Source organism: Terrapene carolina, unplaced genomic scaffold (assembly GCF_002925995.2).
Source record: "Terrapene carolina triunguis isolate 2854851 unplaced genomic scaffold, T_m_triunguis-2.0 Scaffold66, whole genome shotgun sequence".
NCBI classification, from domain to species: Eukaryota; Metazoa; Chordata; order Testudines; family Emydidae; genus Terrapene; species Terrapene triunguis.
This window is the reverse complement of record NW_020664417.1, coordinates 27,025,319-27,043,520: the sequence shown is the minus strand read 5'-3', so window position 1 is coordinate 27,043,520 and position 18,202 is coordinate 27,025,319. Positions and strand designations below refer to the sequence as shown.

General features: G+C 42.9%; 1 protein-coding gene across 1 annotated transcript in view; it reads right to left on the bottom strand.

Moving 5' to 3' along the window:
- Positions 1 to 14,881, bottom strand: part of FNIP2 (folliculin interacting protein 2) — a 72,449-nt gene extending 57,568 nt beyond the window's left edge. The window contains exon 1 of the mRNA XM_024211535.3: positions 14,593 to 14,881. Within this exon, the coding sequence (XP_024067303.2) occupies positions 14,593 to 14,687 (95 nt within the window). The 5' untranslated portion in view covers positions 14,688 to 14,881. The remainder of the gene's footprint in view (positions 1 to 14,592) is intronic.
- Between the last annotated feature and the right edge of the window lie 3,321 nt (positions 14,882 to 18,202).

Below are 18,202 nucleotides of genomic sequence, written 5' to 3'. Positions count from 1 at the left end.
GAAAGGAGGGCGCAGAAGCCGAAAGACAATGGCTTACCATGACCGCATGCAAGCCGAATTCTGTTGCCTGGACCTGCGTCTGTGATCTCTAGCAGCAAAGCCACAGGCACTCAATATTAAGAGGCAAAATGCGACCTTGCACAGAAATCACATGTGCTATGTAATGTGAATAGTGTTGGTCACCGTGAAAGAGTATAAGCATTGTTCTGTAAAATGTATCTTTTTTAAAAATTCTCTCCTTTTTTCCCTCCCTCCAGCAGCTGCAAATTTTTCAAGCCTCCCTCCTCCGTCCCGAAGGCTATCTCAGATAAGGCATCGGAAAAAGAAGACGCGAGACGAGATGTTCGCGGAAATCATGGAATCCACCCGCAGTGAAAGAGCTCATCTGAATGAGTGGAAGGACACGGTTTCAAAGTATAGGAAAGATGCCAGTGAACGTGAGGACAGGAGGGACCAACGTGAGGACATGAGGGACGCTCGAGATGAGAGGTGGCGGCAGGAAGATCAGAGGAGGCAGGATGCAACGCTGGGGCTGCTGCGTGAGCAAACAGACATGCTCCGGCGTCTGGTGGAGCTTCAGGAACGGCAGCAGGATAACAGAGTGCCGCTACAGCCCCTGTATAACCCCTCCTCCTCCCTCACCATGTTCCATAGCCTCCTCACCCAGACGTGTAAGAACGCGGGGGGGCGGGGGAGGCTCCGTACACCCTCCCATTCCACCCCAGTGGACAGCCCAAGCAAAAGGCTGTCATTTTTTTAAACCTTTTTTTAGTGGCCTTTTCCTTCCCGCCGATCCTCCTCCCAAACCCCACCCGGGTTCTCTCCCTCTTTTTATAATCAATTAATAAAGAATAAATGATTTTTAAATGATAGTGACTTTATTTCCTTTGAAAGCAAGCTGTGATCGAAGGGGGAGGGTGGCTTGCTTACAGAGAATGAGTCAATAAAGGGGGCAGGTTTTCATGAAGGAGAAACAAACAGAAATTTCACACTGTAGCCTGGCCAGTCATGAAACTGGTTTTCAAAGCTTCTCTGATGCGCAGCGCTTCCTGGTGTGCTCTTCTAATCGCCCTGGTGTCTGGCTGCACGTAATCAGCAGCCAGGCGATTTGCCTCAGCCTCCCACCCTGCCATAAAGGTCTCCCCCTTACTTTCACAGAGATTGTGGAGCACACAGCAAGCAGCAATAACAATGGGGATATTGGTTTGGCTGAGGTCTGAGCAAGTCAGTAACGATCGCCAGTGTCCTTTTAAACGTCCAAATGCACATTCTACCACCATTCTGCGCTTGCTCAGCCTATAGTCCTGACTACTGTCCAGGCTGCCTGTGTATGGCTTCATGAGCCATGGCATTAAGGGGTAGGCTGGGTCCGCAAGAATAACTATTGGCATTTCAACATCCCCAACGGTTATTTTCTGGTCCGGGAAGTAAGTTCCTTGCTACAGCCGCTTAAACAGAGCAGTGTTCCTGAAGACGCGAGCATCATGAACCCTTCCCGGTCAGCCCACGTTGATGTTGGTGAAACGTCCCTTGTGATCCACCAGTGCTTGCAGCACCATTGAAAAGTACCCCTTGCGGTTTATGTACTGGGTACCCTGGTGCTCCGGTGCCAAGATAGAATCCATATCCCTATCTATTGCCCCACCACAGTTAGGGAATCCCATTGCAGCAAAGCCATCCACTATGACCTGCACATTTCCCAGAGTCACTACCTTTCGTAGCAGCAGCTCAGTGATTGCTTTGGCTACTTGCATCACAGCAGCCCCCACAGTAGATTTGCCCACTCCAAATTGATTCCCGACTGACCGGTAGCTGTCTGGCGTTGCAAGCTTCCACAGGGCTATCGCCACTTGCTTCTCAACTGTGAGAGCGGCTCTCATCTTGGTATTCTGGCACTTCAGGGCAGGGGACAGCAAGTCACAAAGTTCCATGAAAGTGCCCTTACGCATGCGAAAGTTTCGCAGCCACTGGGAATCATCCCACACCTGCAACACTATGCGGTCCCACCAGTCTGTGCTTGTTTCCCGGGCCCAGAATCGGCGTTCCACAGATAGAACCTGCCCCATTAACATGATCTCCAAAGCACCGGGGCCCGCGGTTTGAGAGAATTCTGTGTCCATGTCCATGTCCTCGTCCTCATCACTCTTGTTGCTGCGCTGCCGTCGCCGCCTCCTCCTCGCCTCGTTTTTCTGGTCCTGGTTCAGCATAAACTGCACGAGAATGCGCGAGGTGTTTACAATGTTCATGACTGCTGTCTTGAGCTGAGTGGGCTCCATGCTTGCCGTGGTATGGAGTCTGCAGTGTTCACCCAGGAAAAAAGGAGCGAAATGGTTGTCTGCCGTTGCTTTCATGGAGGGAGGGGTGAGGCTGTACCCAGAACCACCTGCGACAATGTTTTTTGCCCCATCAGGCACTGGGATCTCAACCCAGAATTCCAATGGGCGGGGGAGACTGCGGGAACTATGGGATAGCTATGGGATAACTACCCACAGTGCAACGCTCCGGAAATCGACGATAGCCCCGGTACATGGATGCACACCGCCGAATTAATGTGCTTAGTGTGGCCGCATACATTTGACTTTATACAATCTGTTTCCAAAATTTGAATTCTGTAAATTCGGATTAATCCCGTAGTGTAGACATACCCTAAAAAAACAGGGCAGCTAAAACACAGCTTCAAATACATTAGCTTAATGTGATTAAAAAACCATCTTAATGCTTGTTAAGATGCAAGATAATGCAATTGAACTAACATGACTGAAAACCCCACACCCTTTTTACCAATCATGATAAAGCCAAAATGTTATATTAAATGTGTATAAAATGGCCTAGCTGCGTTCACAACCTAAGCTATAAACATAGTTCAATCTAATTTACTATTAAACAGTTCTTTCAGGAATTCATAACTGTGTTAGCTGCACTGAGTTAACCAGTCCTTCTGACTCCCAATTTCCCCTGAGATCGGTGATCCTATAATGTTCTCTGCGACAATATTCCCAATACTTTCTCCCTAGGCATCAACTGCCCCAGGAGTCAGTGCAAGTAGTAACCAGGCAGTTAGCCATAACATGCAAGCAACTTTTTGTGATACTCTATATCCAGGTTTATAAAATGAAGAGATCACCAGAGTGTTCAGAGTCCAAGATGATGACAGATCTCTGTTTGAAATCTGGAGCAACAAGTTCATCTAAACGAAAGATAGCCTGGCAAAACACAGACAGTGGATTTAATGCAAACAAATAACTGTGAATCATCCAATAAGGAGAAAGAGGGTCAGGAAGAGATTAAATGTAATGGTACTTCGTATTTCTAGAATTATTTCAAACCAGAAGTCTAAGCATTTCACTAACATTGAATTTAGCCTCACAACATCCCTGTTTGGAAAGTAACTACAGTGGAACTCACAGGTTATTTACAGGGGTGTTGAGAGGCACATTTCATTAATATTTCTGTGCACGTTCCTCGAGCATGTTGGGCAGAAAGAGATATAGAAATGGAATATGTTAGCAAACTTTGTGAAAGTACACAGCAGTGAGAGTGCCTAATTGACACAGCTAGTTTCACAACACTCACAGCATATATTTCATTTCACTGTAATCTCTCTTCTGCACTGGGCAAAACAGGAATTGCCACTGATGGTAGTAGAAATGCCCATAAAACACTGCATTTAATATCCTGGGACCAACAGGGCTACAACACTGCATACATAAAAAGCGTCCTGTCTACATACTAAAGTGATCTTATAAATACCCAATAAGTTTGTTGCTTTGTACTACAACACTTTTTAGCTCACATCTTTTTAGCTCACACCCCAGTACAGTCCATAATAGTTCCCCTGCCCCCGGTGCAGATGAGAAGGCACAGTTATTGCAGCTGAAGCAGTAAATGTAGTCCTCCTAACTCCATCTCACAATGCAGTGCTTCTCTTCTCAGTCTGTACTAAGGTATATCTTGCAACTTTTCTCTGCACTTCTGAAGAGAGCTGTGTGTGATTAATTGATGCACACAGTTATTGACATTGCATACATGGATCAGTTCTAATCTGGTCATTTGCAAAGACAATTAAAAAAAAGTCAGAAAAATAGCATATTTTTCACAGAAGTTAAAAAAAAATAAAGATTGTCAAGAATTCCAGGAATAAGACCTACACATGTCCACTCAGCTCTTCTGTGCGGGGGAAAAAACAGAATCCCAAGATTTCTTCCAAGGCTGCAATTGAAGTAGAGATGGAGGGGGAAGAAGAGGGAGGGAAAGAAGAGCAAGACAGTCAGTACTCTTGTAGTAAATCTGGAAAACTCAGAAATCTCTGAAGGCTCTTGCTCAGTAGTGAAGAGGGTGGGAAGGAAATCAAAACAGCTTTACAGAGAGATATAAGGACATGGTACCTACAAGAGTGAAGAGCCAGAGGACTTGCTTTTTCAGACATCCCCAGACTGGGAGCCCAATTTCTGTCTAAAAGTACCTTACTCTCCATCCCTTCCTTATTAGGCTATTTTCTGAGTGAATTGTTTGCAATAATCTCCATGAACTGAACTACTCTGCAGCTGCCATTACTGGGGACAAAGAAAGGTCTTCTATTGTACTTTATCTGTCAGTAAGCAAGGCCACAATCTAGAAAGTCTCTTCACCTAATGCTCACTGCTTCCACCTGGATAGTTTGGCCTTGGGCTTCATCTCACCTTCTACAATGGCTACCATAAGTGGTCTCTTAAAAGTTATTCCTAAACCCTTATAGGAATTTAGGGCCAGATTTTTTTTTTTTTTAAAGGTCCTTATTTAGACACCCAGTGGCATTTCTGGCTACTGTTGCTACCTGGATATCTAAGGATATCCAAGGAGCCCAGGTGAAACTCAGTTAGATTATAGGAATCTATTGAAGTGAAGTGAACAGCAACAAAATAGAACAAACATACAAGTGCCACTCAACAAACCTCACTACTGCTTTCTTTCCTTTTACAAAGAGTGGAATATTGCCAGGCTTGCAATAAAGTGCTATGAAGTAGTGCTTAGCGAATGGGATCTCCCCAAGCATTTCGGCACTATGACCAAAGGAATTACTTGTTTCAACTGCCAAGTGAATGATACCATACACCAAAGCTAACAAACAGTTACCAGCTAGAGATCCTGCACAGTTATAATACAACATCCATTCCATTATGGACACCAGAAGCACCAGTGAATATTTAAAGGTGAAGTAGTGGCCTGTTTGCCGGTTTCACATCTTTTACAGCATGCATGTTAAATGAAATTATATCGTCTTTTACAACATCCTTTCACTCAATCTCCCAACAAAGAGATTTTATGGAAGTCATGAAGCAGAGACCACACAATTACCAACCTAAATGTAATCTAGAAAGAGTCTGATTTATTTTGCTTTACACATTCTGACATGTCGTGTAAACTGTTAGCTTCACACGTTTCCCCCCTCTTAGTTAGAATTTTTACACAACCTCAGCCCTCAGCTTCCTGAAGACAGTTTCAGTCTATAGAGCTGAAAGATGCAGAACAGCATTAATATGAGCCAGAACAGAATTACAATTGCCATGACAATTAAAGCATGATCAACTTATCCAAAGCCAGAGTCATTCAATTCTCTAGAGCCACTACCCTCCCACACACAAATGTTTCACTTTAGTAATTAGTTGAAATACATTAGCATTAGAAGATTCTAACTGAATACATTACACTATTGTAGGAAGCTCCCTTACTGTAGTCCCCAAGATCTGCATTTCTAGTGTCTGGCTTTCTTAATGGACTTTCTACTGAGCACATGGAGCCAGGAGCTTCCCAGAATCTCTAGTATCAGCTGCATAGCTTATTCTTTGAAGTGCAGTAACAGCCAGTATTAAAGGCTTTGAGGAACATTTGGGATTTTAACTATACAAAAGTATGAATGTTTTCTCTCACACACAAGAACAATTAGGATTTCTTAGAATGTTACCAACAAACTACAGCCATCAAATGCTTCTCAGCTGAAAGTAGTATATACACATTTTTTTCCAGTTATGAAGTTGGTCATATTTTTAATTTTATTATACTGTGTTTTCCCCTTAACAGTAATCAGTGCTAAATGACAGAAACTGAACAGGCTTGAGAAAGTCACCTATTGGTAGCAAGAACAACTTCTCATGGTTAGAGGTGAGGATGTCTCATCATTTTTTGCAGAATTTATACTTCCATTTATTAAAAATAAACTAAAACACAAAAGTTTCTTGCCTTTATAGGTCCAAAGATAATTTCCCAAAATGTGAGTCATATAGTATTGTTTCCCAAGCTGCAGACAGACAATTTAGAACATAAGAATGGCCATACTGGGTCAGACCAATTTAGCCCAGTACCCGGTCTTCCGACAGTGGCCGGTGCCAGATGCTTCAGAAGGAATGAACAGAACAGGGCAATTTATTGAGGGATCAATCCCCTGTTGTCCAGTCCCAGCTTCTAGCAGTCAGAGGTTTAGGGACACCCAGAGCATGGTGTTGCATCTCTGACCATCTTGGCTAATAGTCATTGATGGACCTATCATCCATGAATGTATCCAATTCTCTTTTGAACTTCTGGCTTTCACAACATCCCCTGGCAATGAATTGAACAGGTTAACTATACGTTGTATGAAGAAGTATTTCTTTTGTTTGTTTTAAACCTGCTGCCTATTCATTTCATTGGGCGACCCCTGGTTCTTGTGTTATATGAAGGGGTAAATAATGCTTCCATGTTTACCTTCTCTACACCATTCAAGAGTTTACAGATCTCTATCACATCTCCCCTTAGTCATCTCTTTTCTAAGAGTCCCAGTTTGTTTTAATCTCTCCTCATATGGAAGCTTTTCCATACCCCTAATCTTTTTTGTTGCCTTTCGCAGTACTTTTTCCAGTTCTAATACATCTTTTTTGAGATGGGGCGACCAGAACTGAACACAGTATTCAAGGTGGATTTATATAGTGGCATTATGATATTTTCTGTATTGTTTTCTATCCCTTTTCCAATGGTTACTAACATTCTGTTAGCTTTTTTTGACTGTTACTGCACATCGAATAGATATTTTCAGAGAACTATCCTTGATGACTCCAAGATCTCTTGAGTGGTAACAGCTAATTTAGACCCACCGTTTTGTATGTACAGTTATAATTATGTTTTCCAATGTTCATTACTTTGCATTTATCAACACTGAATTTCATCTGCCATTTTCTTGCCCAATTGTATGAGACCCTTTTGTAACTCTGCGCTGTCAGCTTTGGACTTAACTATTTTGAGTAATTTTGTATTATCTTCAAACTTTGCCACCTCACTGTTTACCTCTTTTTTCAGATCATTTATGAACATGTTGAACAGCACTAGTCCCAGTACAGATCCCTGGGGGGCCCCACTATTTGCCTCTCTCTATTGTGAAAACTGATACTTTATTTCTACCCTTTGTTTCCTGTCTTTTAACAAGTTACTGATCCATGAGAGGACCTTCCCTCTTATCCCATGACTCTTTACTTTGCTTAAGAGTCTTTGGTGAGGGACCTTATCAAAGGCTTTCTGAAAATCCAAGTACGCATATCCACTGGATCACCCTTGTCCACATGTTTGTTGACTCCCTCCAATAATTTTAATAGATTTGTGAAGGGAAATCATGCCTCACCAAAGCTTTCCCCCCAACATATTATGTTCATCTAGGTTTCTGATAATTCTGTTCTTTACTATAATTTCAGCCAATTTGCATGGTACTGAAGTTAGACTTACTGGACTGTAATTGCCATGTTTGCCACTGGAGACTTTTTTTTAAAAATCAGCATTATATTAGGTATCTGCCAGCCATCTGGTACAGAGGCTGATTTAACTGATAGGTTATATACCAAAGTTAGTAGTTCTGCAATTTCATAACTGAGTTCCTTGAGGACTCTTGGATGAATACCATCTGGCCCTGGAGACAAATTACTGTTTAATTTATCAATTTGTTCCAAAACCTACTCTGGCACCTCAATCTGGGACAAGTCCTCAGATTTATCATCTAAAAAGGATTGTTCGTGTGTGGGATCTCCCACATATCCTCTGCCAGGAAGACTGATGCAAAGAATTCTTTTAACTTCCTGCAATGGCCTTGTCTTACTCAAGGTGCTAACGGAGCACTCAATCGTCCAGTGGCCCCACTGACTGTTTGGCAGGCTTCCTGATTCTGACGTACTTAAAATGTTTGCTGTTAGTTTTTGTCCTTAGCTAGTTGGCCTTCAAATTCTTTCCTGGACTACTAATTATGCTTCTGACTTGCTAGAGTTTATATTCTTTTCTATTTTCCTCAGTAGGATCTGACTTCCAATTTTTAAAAGATGTCTCTTTGTCCCTAACCACCATTTCTACTCTGTTGTTTAGCCATGTAACATTTTTTTTGGTCCTCAATGTTTTTCTTTTTTTGGGTATAAATATAATTTGAGCCTCTATTATGGTATTTTAAAAAAGTTTCCATGCAGTTTGCAGGCACTTCACTCCTGTGCCTGCTCCTTTTAATTTCCATTTAACTAGACTCCTCCTATATGTGTAGCTCCCCTTTTTTGAAGGTAAATGCTAATGTGGTGGGTTTCTTTGGTACTTTCCCCGCTCCAAGGATGTTAAATTTAATTATGGTTGCTATCACTGAGCAGTTCAGCTATTATCATCTTTTGAACCAGATCTTGTGTGCCAATTAGGATGAAATCAAGAATTGCTTCTCCACTTGTGGGTACCAGGACTAGCTGCTCCAGGAAGCAGTCATTAATTTTAGAAATTTTATCTTTGCATCCCATCCTGAGGAGACATGCTCCCACTCAATATGGGGATAGCTGAAATCTCCCATTATTGATATGTTTTCTGCCTTTGTAGCCTCTCTTGTCTCCCTGAGCATTTCACAATCATTGTCCCCATCCTGGTTAGTAGTATATTCCTCCTGCTATATTCTGATTATTCAAGCACAGAATTTCTATCCATAGAGATTCTATGATACTGTATGATTCATTTAAGATTTTTACTATATATAACTCTAGGCTCTCTTTCATGTAGAGTGCCACCTCCCCACCTCAACGCCCATCAGTCAGACCTACTCTGTCATTCCTATATATTTTGTACCCTGGTATTACCCTGTCCCACTGATTATCATTGTTCCACCAAGTTTCTGTGATGCCTATTATATCAATATCTTCATTTAATACCAGGCACTCAAGCTCACCAATCTTAGCATTTAGACTTCTAGCATTTGTATACAAGCACTTATAAAGTTTGTCAATATTTAGTTGTCTGCCTTCATGTAATGTAATTGAAGGGGACTCTATTGTTTGACTGTTTCTCTTCAGTTCCTACCTAAACGTTATCAACTTCTATCCTCCTTATTAAGATATGGAGTATCCCCTTTAATAAATCCTCCCCAAGGGATGTATCTGTCTGAACCGCGTGCTCCTCCATAGCTGTTGACTCTCTCCCAGCTCCTAGTTTAAAAACTCCTCTATGATCTTTTTAATTTTACAAGCCAGCAATCTGGCTACATTTTGGTTTAGGTATAGCCAGGGGTGACCAAACTTATTGACCCTCTGAGCCACATAAGACAATCTTCAGAAGTTCAAGAGCCAGGGTGTGCCTGCTCGGGTTTCAGCCCCATGGGAGGCGCCTGCCAGGGCTCAGGGCTTCAGCCCTGCAGGGAGGGTGGTCTTGGCGCACGTGGGATCATGTGCCCCCCAATTTATGCCAAGGTTTGCTGGCCCCACTCAGTCACATGCTGTTGCTGAGTCCCCTCCCTGCATGGAAGTTGCTGGAGCTGGCAAGCTGTGGGGAAAGGCCGAGACAAACTGCTGGGAGCTGCAGGTAGAGCCCCTGCTTTTGCTGCTGCCTCTCCCTTTGGAGATAAAGCAGCAGCCCCTCCCTGCAGTTCCAGGTGTTAGTTCTGCATGGAGAGGCAGTGGCAAACATCTGGGAACTGCAAGGAGGAGCCGCTGAGTGTAAGAAGGGAGGCCCAAAGCTGTTGGGGGAGGCGACCTTTAAATTGTGTCACTCCCCCCCCTCCCCAGCAGGCAACATTCATCGCTGGAAGAAGCCTCTAGCCCCGCCACCCCACCGCAGGGCAGAAGCCCTGAGCTTCCTCCCCCCGATCTGATAGGTGGAAAATTGGGGGGGGAGGGGGAGAACCTGGGGGGCTCCATGAGCCACACTAACTGTAAAAGAGCTGCATGGGGCTCACCAACCACGGTTTGGCCTCCCCTGGTATAGCCCATGCTGTATAAGCTCCTCCTTTCCCAAAAGGTTCCCCAATTCCTAAATCCCTCGGAGCACCACTGTCTCATTCACACATTGAGACCCTGCAGTTCTGCCTGTCTTACTGGCTCTGTATGCTAGACTGGAAGCATTTCAGAGAATGCTACCATGGAGATCTTACCTAGCACACTAAATTTGGCCTCCAGGACCTCTCTCCTATCTTTCCCTATGTCATCCATACCTACATGTACCTCAACCACTGGCTCCTCCCCAGTACTGCACATAAGCCTGTCTAGATGTCTTGAGAGGCCTGCAACCTTCGCACCCAGCAGGCAATTAATCATTCACAAACCCAAATATCTATATTTCTAAAAATTGAATTCCCCCATAATATTACCTGCATCTTCCTAATACCATGAGTCCCCCCTCCAGAGAAGTATCCCCAGTGCAAGAGAATGACATAATACTATGACATCATCTGGAAAGAGAGTCCCAATTATGGGATCATTTCCCTCTGCTCCAGCTTGATGTTCTCCTTCCCTGAGACCTTCATCCTTCTTAACAGTGCAGAGGCTTTCAGACTAGGGGTGGGCATGCTCTGCTGTGTCCTGGAAAGTCTTATGCATGTACTCCTCTATCTCCCTGAGCTCCTCCAGTTCAGCCACTCTGGTCTCCAGAGCCTGCACTTGGTCACTGAGGGCCATGAGCTTCTTGCACTGAATGCACACATTTACTCCTTCTCAGAATACAAGAACTAGGGGTCAACAAATGAAATTAATAGGCAACAGGTTTAAAACAAACAAAAGGAAGTATTTTTTCACTCAACACAGTGTCAACCTGTGGAACTTCTTGCCAGAGGATGTTGTGAAGGCCAAGACTATAACAGGATTCAAAAAAGAACTAGATAAGTTCATGGAGGATAGGTCCATCAATGGCTATTAGCCAGGAAGGGTAGGGATGGTGTCCCTAGCCTCTGTTTGCCAGAAGCTGGGAATCGGTGACAGGGGATGGATCACTTGCTGATTACTTGTTCTGTTCATTCCCTTGGGGGCACCTAGTATTGGCCACTGTTGGAAGACAAGATACTGGGCTAGATGGACCTTTGGTCTGACCCAGTATGGCTGTTCTTATGTCACCTGCCTACAAGGCAGGTAAACATACATGCTGCATTCACGGCCATAAACAATTTCAGGTGCTCTGCTTGTTCATCACTTTCTCCAGCAGTAGAGTGAAGGTAACAAGACTCTAGTCAGTTTCATGGCTGAAACCCTGTGGAAAGAGGTGAAATTTACAAATGTATCAATTTTACAGCATCTGCTTAGGAGTGCCAAGAGAAACAGTAAAAGCAGACACAGGAATGTAAGGGTTAAAGACTGTAGGGGAGGTAAAAATAGCAGAGATCCTCTTCTCTCCCCAACCAGTTTCAGCCACATGTCCCCATTAGTACAAAGATCTTTACCGTGAACTTTCTGCTGAATCATGTTGAGCTAGAAGCCACCAAATCCCAGAAGTACCCACAGAATATTTAATACTGGCTGTCACAGCTCATCCTTCGAAATTCAGTAGCAGATGACATTAAGGGTTTTCAGGAGGGCTGGGATTTGAGGGTTCAGTTAAAAAAAGCAAAGACCCATATTAAATGAAGAAGTGTGGGTTGTGTACAGGAACAGAACTATGAATCATGCATTACCATCATACCTTTATTTAAGAATGGGAGTATTGAGGATTTAAATATTCCATAAGTGGTGGTGGTGGGAGACAAATAGGCATATAACCCCAGAACACAATTTAAAAAAAAAGATAGAAGTGAAAACCAAAAAAAAATTGGGGGACAGGAGAAGAGATAAAACTGCAGAACGAGTGCATGCAATCCTAAAAGGCATAATATATGAATAATTTGTTAAAAATAATGTTAGAGTTTTCTGAATTTCACACAGTATTTCAATATTCTAACCTGAAATTCAGTCACCTCAAAAAAATCTGGTATAGTAAATAAATAACCTTACTATAGGCCCCGATGCTGCAAGGAGCTCCATGCTAACAGGCTCCTACTGACTTCAGTGGAACTCGGTGCAGGAGTCTGCCCACCTGGAGCTCCTTGCAAGATCAGGCCCTTAAACCTAGACCTGGGGACATTTTAATTAAAATGAAATCCCTGCAAATGGGTTTGCACCTTAATCGGTTTTTGTACCTCTAGTCCAAAGCAATATACATTAAGGAGTAAATTTTAAGTTAAGAATAATTCTGGACAAGTACATAACACATGCTTACGCTCTTTCAGACTTTCTCCATGCCCCCCAGTACCACAAGGCTTTTTGTTTGCATTATGATTTAAAGGGACAATGAATTCTGGGCCTGGCCATTTTAAGTCTTCCCAATCCATTAGCAACACTCTAGAAATAATGTGGCAATAATGTTAGATTCCCCAGTGATTCATAACATTTACAGCAATCACTTTAGAATCTGGATATATAATCCAAATCTGACATTACCCAATGTTGGCTCTGATCCTGCAATTTGTTTCAAGCGGATGACATTTGATCCATTCAGAGCACCTCTGAAGTCAAAGGGTTCTATGTTGGTGGTCCCCTCTGCTTGCACTAAGTCACTTGTTGAATGGGGTCTTTGTTTGTTTTTACTCCTAGTCTCACTCCCCACAGCATTCTTAGCATTTCAGGAAGTGAAGGGCAGGAATCTTATCAATTTGTTAGTCTCTAAGGTGCCACAAGTACTCTTCGTTCTTTTTATCAATTTCTATATGCTATCTACTCACAAGACCAAGCTAGTCATGGTGAGTAGTCACATGAAGGTTTGGTTGGACACATATGCAATACCATTTATTTTGCTTGCCACAACTACCCTGGTCTTGTGACCTGATAAGGTATAGAAAAAGGATCCAGAATCTTTTCACTTAAATTGTTTAGAATATGGTCCCTGCGGATTTATTTTTTTTAAAGCCATCATCAAATCAGGATTACACATCCAGGCCCCTAAAGGAATCCCTATATGTTTCATGTGCAAAAGTTCATGAAATCATTAGCACCTAAAGCAATGGAAGGCATGCAGCTCCCTGCTGTTCCACATGATCAGAGGTAACAAAAGATGAAACCCTGAATTCAAGGTAAGACACATTTCAACTCAGATTTAAAAAAAGAAAAGATTTGAATTCAAGTTACCCAAGTAATAAGATACAAACACTAAGAAAGATGAAGGCAGAATGTTTTCTGTATTATTTTATTTGGAGTCTGGAATTAAAAATTATAACAGTTTATGCATATGAGGAGATTTGAAATCCAGACAAAATGGCTGAGACATCAAAGAGAAGAAAAAGAAGCAGAAGACAGCAGAGAGAAAGCAACTATATAGGTACAATAATTTTCACCTGCTTCTCTGCCCCCACTACTCTTTTGCATGTGTTTTTCTGCACTATTTAAGGGTAGTAATGAAGTGACATCAAGCCATTTTGTTTAACTCAGGAACATGTTATATTCCCAATTTTTAATTAATCTGGCCCATAATGAGACTCTAACTCAGTTTTGCTACCCACACCAGACTTTCTATTCTATGTAATATCATATTCATAGTTACAGCACCTGTGGCTATGCTACTTACAGGAGTTGTAACTTGCTCAAAAGTCTGGAGATTTTAAGGACAAACCCAAAGGACTCAGAAACACCCTAGAAGACTGAAAATTAGGCTGTTATGTCTGATGCTGATTACACTGAAAAATCCAGATAATAAAGGTTATAGACCTTCTTTCACAGTGAGGAAAGATGGTCTGAGGCAGATGTCCAAAGTATGAGTGATCAATTTCACACCCCAGGATCCATCACAGTTAAAGCTCATTCACCCAATTTAAGACCCTGAGAGGTAGCTGGCACCGGACCCCAGACATCCACACAGACCAGGTTAGCACAACATTAATGCTTAACAAAATGACTTTTGTACAGAAGGCTTGTAATGGAACAGCTCTCAAACACGTATAAGTGTCTGGACTAGTGGAAATCTCAGCCATTTTTCCAAACCTGTTAGATCAGAGGCCAACCTAAAATCGCAGAATATTCCCTAACAGAGGCACCAACTCTCTAGCTGGCTCTAAATCAAAAGTACTGAAGCAAACTATTACCAATAAGAATTATATCAAGTTCTTAACGCGCTTTACGTTTCCAAAGCACTGTGTGAACGTGAACAAATCGATACCAGGGTGATCAAAAATGACCAGAGCTGGGGGGTGCGCGCGCGCTTCGGCTGGCTCCGGGGAAATGTACACACCCCTTCGTTCCCGCTGGTGCCCCTGCCCAGGGCTTGCTTTCTTGGCTCCAATAAGGCTCCCCCCCACCCCTTGGGTAATGTCCTTTTAGTAATACCCCTGGCATGAAAGAAACAATTTCTCACCTAAAGGCAGGTCCTTCCTTAGGTGCCCTGCTGGGGGGAGAAGTCGAGCTGCTGCCCCTTTTGTTGAACAGCTTCTGGAGCAGAGTAGGAGCCATGCTGCTGCTTGCTGTTACCGCCGCCCGTACTCACAGCAACCCCAGTGGGTAGCGCACGCACCGCAGCTCAGCTGGCTGGGGATAGTAAGAGCGGCGAGGGCAGCATCCTCGCTGCAGCGTGGCCGCCCGGCATTGCACGCAGGAGTGAACGGGGTCTACGGCTAGCTCAGCGTCCCCACTCCCAGCAAGGGAGGAAACAGCCAATCATATGACTAAAGAAGACGAACCCGTCGCCCAGAGGCGCTGACAGCTCCCTCTTGCAGGACGAGCCCCTCTCAGCCCGGAATCCTGGGATCCGAACGCGCAACATCCATGGAACGTTCTCCATTGGATACTCGGGATTCCAAGCCGTCCCCCGACACGTGGTCAGGAGCCAGAGTTAAAGGGACACGAGCCCTGTTTCACAGTCCTCTGAGGTTGGGAGGTTTGAATGGACGGGGTTGGGCGGGAGAGGAGTAAAGATAGGATTTCTGATTCTTTCCAACAAATATTTTATCAGATTTCTCTCTTCTCCCAGTTCGGTTCCCTCAGTGAAGTAAATTATTAAAAATTATGCACAAACTGACCTAACAGTACAGAGGTGTTTTTGTTTTTTTCATTTGCTGATATTGAAAAATCTCTGATTTATTGGATGGAATTGTGCATTTTCCCTAAAATCAGAGATAGCCCAAATCCCTGGATCCAAAAACTCCATTGAATTTTGTGAATGTTCAGATCCAAGCTTTGCCATTGGGCCCTTTCTCTATAATAGAACAGGTCCAGATCCTGAATTTGGAGACTTTTGGATTATTTTTTCTTCTAGCCCTTGTCTGACTAGCCCCGACTGACAGAGTTCGCTGATCCAAAGACTGAAGAAGTGCTAGCGTATCTGTTTATCAAGGATCCAAACTTTGGCCCTCATCTGTTGATTAGGCATATACTTAATTTTACCATTCAAGTATTCCCATGGGACTTTGCAGGATTGGGGCCTTTGTGGCTTTGTTCATTTCTGCTTTTTTATGGTTTATTTTGTTCACAGGTGAAATAATCTAATTAGCTGATGCCACCGTTCTGTTGGGGGTTATGGGGAAAGGGTTGTTTTGGATGGTTTTGTTTGGCAGAAAGACCACACATCTTATTCCCCACATTCTTTTAATTACTTATCCTTCAAAAATGAGCTGGAAAGGTGTGATATGCTGCCTTTTTTGCATATAGCCAGCTCCACAGCCTACTACAGGAGGAGAGGTGGGGCTGACTTTTTGGGGCAATTTGGCAAATGAAGTAAGCAGTCCCTGCACTTCCCCAAAGAAAGGGACTGGGCCCTGGTGCAGTCGTGCACCTTCCTCCTCTTCCCACCCATGATGAAGCCACAGACTAATTCTTGCCTGACTGATCTGCAGAGAGGTGAAGAGCCTTGTAGAAGGACTAGTGTTATGTGCATATGGGGTTGGGAAAACTTTTGAAGAGGATCCAAAAACATGTTTCAGATTTCCTCGTGCCATTTAGTGCTATTCCAAAAGCAAAATAAAGTAAAATAATACAGGAGAATCATTTCAGAAATGTCTATATGAGCCCAAGATGAAAGTCATCATGGCTGGCAGGGATATGAGAGAGAAATAAGATGCTCCACGGAAAAGGAAATGAGAGTTCTCTCTCTTGCCAAATAACTCTACCCCAATCAGTTCAAACTCTGTATATATCCAGTTATGATATCTCAAGGTACTAGGGCACATAAGCAGCTACTCCCATAGTCAACAATAGGCACTACTTGGATGATCTTTAATGTAGGCATCTGAATAGCATCCCTGAATAGCGGACTATGTCTTTTTCATAAAGTTCTCACGCAACTTTTGCTGTTGCAAAGACTGTGGGCTCTAGTCTACTTGAGGGCTGATGCTTGGTACAAAACTGGTTCACAGTGGTTTGTGTTCGTGTGTGTGACAGTGATTGTCATCTCAGTTTGGTACCAACATATACAGACACTGCTGGGCCCTTTAAAAACTACAGTACTTCTGATGGCAATTTCTCAATAATTACGAAGTAAATGAAGCTACACACTGAGCACCGGATTGGGTCCCAACTTCCACAACCACCGTGCACTGTCACATGCTTGTCGGGCAAAGTGGACAGAGTTAGGAAGTAAAGTATAAGTGGCAAGAAAGATGGGTTGTTTCTTCACATACACAAGTGCAAAATATGGTGAAGTGGAACAAAAAATAGGCCATTTGCTGATAAAGTTTAACAGGTTGTGAAGCAGAAGGGCTTCTCCAGAGATCGGGAGAATATGTAAATAGAAATGGGATAGATTAAAAATAAACACATATCCATAGTATCTATCCAGAGTCTGACACCCTGTTTACTATAAGAGGCAATCTAACTAATCAAGTATCAGAGGGGTAGCCGTGTTAGTCTGAATCTGTAAAAAGCAACAAAGGGTCCTGTGGCACCTTTAAAACTAACAGAAGTATTGGAGCATAAGCTTTCGTGGGTGAATGCCCACTTCATCAGACGCAAGTAATGGAAATTTCCAGAGGCAGGTATAAATGAGTATGGAGATAACAAGGTTAGTTCAATCAGGGAGGGTGAGGTGCTCTGCTAGCAGTTGAGGTGTGAACACCAAGGGAGGAGACACTGCTTCTGTAGTTGGATAGCCATTCACAGTCTTTGTTTAATCCTGATCTGATGGTGTCAAATTTGCAAATGAACTGGAGCGCAGCAGTTTCTCTTTGGAGTCTGGTCCTGAAGTTTTTTTGCTGTAAGATGGCTACATAGAATTTAAAAAAGACATGATCACTGCCACAAAGAATGTATTATACCTTGCAAGAAGCCAGACAAGCTGCCAGCAGCAGAGAGCTGGGGACTATAGAAAATACCGCCCCCCCCCCCCCCCCCACCCCCTCACCCATTCTTGTTTGAATGGAGTGTTATATAACATGCTGTTGCTGCAGCAACCTTTCCCACCCTCTTGGCTAATATCTTAGCAAGGTGTGTTGCTATGATATAGATGAACAGTTTCACTGTCTTTTACATAAAGAACATACTCAGTTAAAAGTAAAAGAAATTTTAAAGGGAAATGATCCTCTGAAGTAATTATCTTAGCAGAGTGGTTCTGAAACACCAATGACGTATAGAATAAAGCACTTGTTCATTAACATTTTCTGATATTAAAAATCAACAAAAAGGGTTTATTAGAGATGTCTTCTTTTAATCACTGCAATCTAAATATTGAATAGCGTGGTGGGGATGGAGGAGAAAGAAACCAAGAAAATGCATAGCTGTAAAAGGTGAGCATTTATAATCTTTTGAAAGCCATCCCATCATTTATGTATGTTATCAGGCAGTCTCATTTTTTCTTGCACCTTTTTTTCTCTAGAGGTCAGGGCATCTGAAAACCGGTGGAGGATAAATACGTAACTTTCCCTTTAACCTTTTTAGCCCATCCTTCCTCTGAGTTTTACTCCAACATGCCATAGGTGGGTTTTCTTTTTTAAATTACCTCACAAGTTTAGGATGTACCAGATACATTTGAATTCAGT